A 7,069-nucleotide genomic window follows, 5' to 3' on the forward strand; every position below is an offset into this window, starting at 1 on the left:
GTCACAGCCTGTGGAGTGAATTAATTGATACCCCTCCTACTTTGGTAAGTGCGCACACACCAACCAAGATCTACATTTATTTGTGAGCTGAATTTGTTGCGGAAGCACCGCCTAACAACATAATTTTAATGTCATTTTCAAGGCGAATCGCGTGGTAGCCCGATTTTAAGGGTGTGAATTCTATTGAAACGTCTTAATTGAGAGCAAGACGAGTGAGTATCGGGAACAGAGTTGCATTCTCTATTGCATTGCGAAGACTAGGAGGAGTATTTTTTCCCTTTGCCTTGCCTCGGGCTTTATATTATACATCACCTCTTTTTCGCGAGCCTGTGAACTTAGTTTCACTGATAATATTTTCAGTTTATACATAAGTTTATCAATAATTAAAAAGAAAGAATAGCGCTAGGACAACTGCTTTTAATTGCTATAAGCAGCAATATGGTTGAAAAGAAAAAGAAATATTATAAATATATCCACACCATTATATAGAGATTATCACTGACAAAGGATATTACAACCTGTAACAAAGGAATTGATCCACTTATTGTGCTTCCATGATGGTTACTTTTTCAGTTATGTAAAATAAAATTAAAAGGTATGAGTTGATTAGGTAAGATCGAGAAATCAGGATTCATCACGCTTTAAAAAAAAAAAAATACACGAGTCATAGAAGGAAAATTTATTGGGGACCAATTTTCTTTCTTACTATTTCGAATAATAATTAGGGACACAAAAGACTATATGCAACATAATGAAAAAAGAAAATCGGAAATTTCCATCTCATCATAATAGATTAATATGGTCTTGAATTAAAATAAAAAATAAAAAATCATACCGATAGTCGCTTGTCATCTTTTGAATTCCTTTGTTAATGTGCTTTCTTCTTTACCCTAATCAATACTTAATTACATAACAACATGTTTCCTATTCTCATCGTGTCGCAGGCACGGGTTCAACACTAGTTATTATTATTATACCTAGTGGGAAAATGTCGACGGGAGCATTTACCTGGTCAAATTTCTCTTCTTAAGTCAAACAATACGACACCCAAAATGTTGACTAAAATCGCGGGTATATATTAATATCTATGGAACTTTTCTTGTTGGTCATTACGAGGCGAGAGTCCCTTTCCTTTCTTCTTTTAAATTTATTTATTTTCTTTTTCGTGTGCATTTTTTGAAGTGACCTCAAGAGTTTCACGCGAGAAAGGAAAAGTGTCCTTTCGCGCCAGCAACCCGCCACCCAACTGCCTAACTAAAGGGGCAAAAACCAAAAGGAATCCTAAAAGGGTTTGAAGTCCTTCGACTTTACGAAATTAATAATGATAATGATAATGATAATAATAATAAAAACAAGTAACATGCCAAGATTTTTCTACAATTAGGGGGGCTTTTTCCTAATTTTCTTTTTTAAATGGAAAGGTGTTGCCAAACCACGGGTAGTTGTCTACTTCGAATGTGTTCAACAAAGGGTTCACGAGGATAACATATGTGGAATTAATATAGAAGATGCTCTGCCGAGTACGTCCACCGGGGCAAATGGGTGATTGAGGTAAATAAGGAAGAAATGAGCCAATATTTTAAATGAGAAGTTGGCTTTCAAACAGATCCTTGTGGCTCATACAATCCGACACGATTCACTTGGATCAGGCCACGAAATGAGGATAAATTATCTAAAAGTTCTAAACCTATTATACGACAGCCGATTCAGTCATAAACCTTTTAATTCTATTAATTTTGTTCTAAAACTTTTGATTATCTATTAATTTATTCATAAAAATTTTGACGATTTGTCAATGTAATTCTTTCGGCCAATTATCCAAATAATGAATTTATGATTAAATTGACAAAATCTCAAAAGGTTTAAGGCTGAATCAACATAATTGAAAAATTAATTATTAAATTATCAAAATATTTAAAAATTAATTAACACAATTTAAATATCTATAACTAAATTGGTCGCCAGACAATATGTTGAGAACTTTTTGGACAATTTTCATTCCCATCCCATTAGATAAGCATACTTGGTGGGGGAAGAAAATCAACAGCACAGAGGCTCTGCAGCAAAAGGAGTCACAAAAGCAACTGTAGAAAAATAGCGGGATTATACTCCGAAGCCAGCCCCCAAAAAAAAAAAAAAAAAAAAAAGGTGCGTACTCAAAGTGAGAAATCCATTAGAGATGGTTTTTCTTGTCCGATGTGGGACTTTAGAAGTCACGCGAATCAGGCGATCGGTAGGTTACGTGCGACACGGTATGGAGGTTTACAAAACATTTCCCCGTTTTCCTCCCAGAAACAAGCGACTCTTTCGTAGTGGCAACGGCAGTTGTGCATTACCGCTCGAGTCCATGACTTTCTCGGCCTTTTCAGCAGGGTGATAGTGTCTAGCGCGATTGAATCTTTTTCTCCCTCACCGATCAAGTGATCAGAAGCAAACAGGAAGGAGACTCTCCTTCCGATCCGTCAAGAACCACAACCTCGAATGGAGGCACGATGTAGAAACATGGTCCGGTCCGGTCCGGTCTCATCTTTAGCCCATGTCTATATGCGAAGGAGTAGTAGAAATTCGCTAATACCTAATCTATATGTCAGTGTGAGTAAAGGATTCGAGTTCCGGTCGACAAAGGCAGAATAGCTAACATGGCTAAATTCTATGTCGAAAAATGACTGAAGGCTTCATCAACCACACACGCCTGTCTTGTGCAGCCACACCGGCTTTGACTGTTCATATGGCATGCTTGAACCAAAGCAATCATCAGATGAGTTGAGATTTGAAAGCATAATTATTCGTCAAATGAGGTATGCTAGCCTACTTATATCGAGTCACATCTGCTTTCCGGTAGCGTCGTTCTCTCCTCTTTCAGCTTGAATTCGAATATATACCTGCTCTAAGTATCTATGTAAGATGAGGAAGAGAGAGTTGCTGTCATGTTATCATGTTTCTGCAATGCGAGTACACCGAATTTAAGAAATGAACTTGAAAAATCAAAGTACACTATAGGTGTTTAACCCTTATTTTTGGGCTACTTCACTTAATCAGATCCTCCCATTTGCAGTACTGTCCACCGGCCAATGCTCGGTAAAACCGATCTCTGCAATAGACCGGCCTACCATCAGCAGCCTCGGCTGCAGCTGCTGCTAGATCGTCTTCAGTCTTTACTTCCACGGGCAATCTCAGTAACTCCTCCTTCCTGCGACAAAACATTCAGGTTTGTGCGAGAACTTTAGGAGATGAGAGAGCAAATGAGAAGAAAATGAAGAATTGATAGGAGATGGCTCCTTTTATGTACTTGATGTTGAACTTTGAGTTCATCTTTGAAGCAGGAGCCACAGCCGATGGGCTCTCCTTCGGTGTGAACGTGCTTTTGAAGAAGTCCTCGACCGGAGTGGCGAAGATGAATAACATCACTGACGATACTAGCAACACCCCTGTTCCAACTAATGTTTGCTTGAGCAATTTGACGACCGGTTTAACCTGGAAAAACAAAATCATACACGAGTCTATGATAAAGCAACTGATAAGAGTACCATCGTGGTTTAACGTGGAGTTTTGACCATGTAATGATAAAAGTACGAAGTAACGTGTCCAGGCAATGATACCAGTCCCTTCAATACACTAGACGTCCTCACCATGGAAAACCAAACTACAAAGGAAGAACTGCATACTGAGAAAATTATTGTCTACCATACCTTGTATGATCCTAGAAGCCTATCACGAGCCAAGACCTTCAAAAAGAAGATTACAGAAATTAGCATAGATAGCATGGACCTGTGCTACATTTTCTGTTTCCAAATTTCATATACTCAGCTGTGCTTATTCATGCAGTCATCTACAGTTTGCGACCACAACCACAACCACAACTCTGACCAAAGAATACAGCTTTAATGCCAAAAAGCACAAGACAAGCGAATCTCATGTCGAAATTTGTATAACTGGTGGTAACCTCTTCAAATGTGAAGACAAAGGTGTCCCCTGATTTGTTAAAATCAAACTTATCAGTCTCACTCTTTAGTTAGGACATTTGGCTAATCACATATCTTAAGGCTAGAATTCTGTTCACAAGGGGATATGGAAAGATTAACTGGCGTTCTGGGTCAAACCCCTTTACTTTGGCTTTACCGTTTCACTTTAGAGCTGTTAAATCTCACAACCCATAACAGCAGCAGTTCATAATTTTTCCCCAGCCTATAACTAATCTGCAAAAATACATGTGATAAATCTATTTTCTCACTTGACAAATCATTCTAACATCTGCAATTTGATAAGCTTTCGAATTGCAGGCAGCCCCAAGGGTCTATCTGACAAGGACTACGACCTAATTGAAGTGTTCTGAAAATTAGCTGTCAGAATCTTCCTGAGTCCTCTGTTTTCTTCTGCAAAATTACATCACGAGAAAATATGCATGGTAGTCGAAGGCACTAACCTCGGGCGGCTTCACCCACATTTGGCCATCATACCATCCACTCTCTTCATATGGAATCACTGCCGACAAAAGCCTATCGCCAACATAACTCCATCCCTGCAGCAGAAGCTGGCATTAACAACTTCAAGGCCCTTTGAGTTCCTTCGATTTGCAACTACTGACTCCAATCTACAATCTCTAAAATCGTTGCCAGGTAACGCATAGAAAGCTTCGCGTGCTAGTATACTTCAACTGGGCCGCATGGAATTTCATCAAGTCTATTTTTCTCAAATTATCAGTGTGAAAGGATAAGAACGGAGTCTAAAAGAGAGACAGATATCCACGTATTGTCATTCAAAACGCACCCAGAACATCAAACAGGGATGCTTAAGATTTGCTCATCTTCTGAGCAGTTCCCCTACGTTGTTTATCAGCTAGCTGAAGCTCGAAGAATACCAAATCATAACAGAAGTAACCAGAAAAACGTACCAAATAAATTCTTAAGATAATCAATGACACGATGAAAAGAGTTCCTGTTCCAGCTGCAAGCACGAATCGTAAAGGTTCCTGCAAGAGGTCGAGGTGAATGCATCAATACAAAGTCTTAAATTTAGAAACAATGTATATGCATAGCAGCAACAATGGTCACTCCATCATCAGATTGACTTTCTAATGGTAAACTAGAGCATAGAAACAATAGACGTGAAAATGGAATGAACTACGCAAAGGGACTTTTGATGATACATTACCCTCGCAGGATTGAAGCTTGCAGCTGCAATCGGCACTCCAAGAACTGTGAAAGTCACAAACCAGAGACTCCCGAGCCTGAGGAAAAGTTCCCCTGGTCCCAGGTCACCCCACGAGTACAACGGTCCATCCTTCAGCGACGAGTATTCATTCACCTGATAACCAAAATCAATGTGATGACAATCTCCTGTAAAATTTTCATTCCACTTCCACATAACCAAGTGACACAAGATGCCTTTTAGCAACTGTTTTTTATGCTGCAACACATCCATGCCACTAGAACAGAGAATTCTGTTTCTAATACATGAGCAACCCAGTAAATTACAGAATGCGATTAATCGAACCTAGTTCTTTTATTCTGTCCAAGTTAGAAAGGGGTGCATGCCAAAACACTAAAATCTTGCTGATTCAGGAGATCTATGCATTCGCATCTAAGCAAGCCTTTCCCAGAGCAAACTTCTTTGAACACATGCAGAAGATCTGCACAATCAAACTACCACCACTTCATCCAGCAAGCGTCACGCGTGTCATGTTGCTACAACAGTCTCGACTATTCTCATAACATACCACTCTCGCTGCATAAATCGGAGCGATAATTGCTAAGGTTTAAAACTTTAAGTGACAAGGCGCAAGGCTTTCTAATAGCTTGAACTCTTTACAGTAAATCGATCGATTGCTTTCATTACTTTCGCTGGTACGAGAGCCAGGAAGTCTCGTGTTCCATTTGTCATATTTGTGATGGTTAAATACTCGGTTTAGCAACATATCTCCCCAACTTTTAACAAGCTAATCAAGTATCAACTGATCTAAACTCACCGGCCTTTGCTCGAACGGGACTGCGATCTCCAGCCCAGGTTCCCAGCTCCTCCCCGGCGGGACGCTGCCTCCGCCGCCACCGTTCGTCTCATCCTTCAAGGCCTTGAGAGGGATTTCTCTAAGCAGCTTCTTGGTGCTGCTAGGCTTATTGATGACCCACCAAGAACCATAGCTTCCACTGGCGAATTGAACTTGTCTAGCACAAGAAGGTGTTAGATTGAGGGAGCAGTGCACATGCAGCCTCAGCATTTAGCTCTAGAAGAGAAGCTGTTTAACTTCAAATCCTGGAGAGAGGATTTTCCTTTTTGGTTTTGGTTTTTTTCACTTCAGGAGGATCCTCTCTGGTTCTGATATTGTTGGATTGGAGAGGAACTTGAGTGCAAGAATTAAATGTATGGCCACGGAAAAGTTCCAATTTCAATGGGGCCACGCACCATTTACGTGGACGAAAAACAATGCAGACAAATCGATCTCGTTGCTTCTCAAAAAGGAGGGCCCATTTGGTAGCGATTGTTGGAATGGAACTAGCTATTTAATTTTTCTTTCATCGTGAAATTTTGATGATTGATTAATTTTGAGATATGACTTTGTTTGTTTCGCAAAAAATTAATAATTTACAATTTTTTTTTCTTAAAATTGATTGCTTATATTTCTTGAGATAATTTATTTTTGGTCGAATTTCTTGAGATAATTGATTAATTAAATATTTACATTATCTACCAATTTATTTCTAAACATTTTCATGAACGATGAAGATATTTTTTGTTTTTTCATTTTTATAGGCGATATAAGCAATCAATTTTTAATCATTTATTTTCCATGAACAAACGGAACCTAAATTTAAATTTAGTCCTCTAACTCGAGTAGTTTGCAGATTTGGGTACTCAAACCTAACTTACTTGATCTTTCCAATATGTCAATTTTTTTTTAATAAATTATCACACTTTATTGTGGGTAAGGGCTCGTTTAATAATATCGAAATACACAAATGCTCTAAATTTAAGTACTAAAAATGAAAATAACACGTAAGTTGATATTCGATGCAAATCAAATAATAAATCTTAGTACAAATCCGGGATAGAGAATATTATTGGAAATTTTCAC

General features: G+C 38.6%; 1 protein-coding gene across 2 annotated transcripts; it reads right to left on the minus strand.

Moving 5' to 3' along the window:
- Window positions 1-2,751: 2,751 nt before the first annotated feature.
- Window positions 2,752-6,339, minus strand: LOC104457385 (protein CONSERVED IN THE GREEN LINEAGE AND DIATOMS 27, chloroplastic). 2 transcript variants are annotated; one of them, XM_010072333.3, is made up of 7 exons: window positions 5,966-6,336; window positions 5,152-5,304; window positions 4,892-4,969; window positions 4,424-4,519; window positions 3,690-3,725; window positions 3,290-3,474; window positions 2,752-3,190 (listed from the first exon to the last, which is right to left on the minus strand). In XM_010072333.3, the coding sequence occupies exons 1-7, from the start codon at window positions 6,212-6,214 to the stop codon at window positions 3,028-3,030; spliced, it is 960 nt and encodes a 319-aa protein (XP_010070635.2). In that variant the 5' UTR covers window positions 6,215-6,336; the 3' UTR covers window positions 2,752-3,027. The 2 variants fall into 2 exon arrangements, with proteins under 2 accessions (XP_010070635.2, XP_039154807.1); XM_039298873.1 differs by lacking the exon at window positions 4,424-4,519 and having other exon boundaries at window positions 5,966-6,339.
- Between the last annotated feature and the right edge of the window lie 730 nt (window positions 6,340-7,069).

This window comes from Eucalyptus grandis, chromosome 8, assembly GCF_016545825.1.
Source record: "Eucalyptus grandis isolate ANBG69807.140 chromosome 8, ASM1654582v1, whole genome shotgun sequence".
In the NCBI taxonomy this organism is placed as follows: Eukaryota; Viridiplantae; Streptophyta; class Magnoliopsida; order Myrtales; family Myrtaceae; genus Eucalyptus; species Eucalyptus grandis.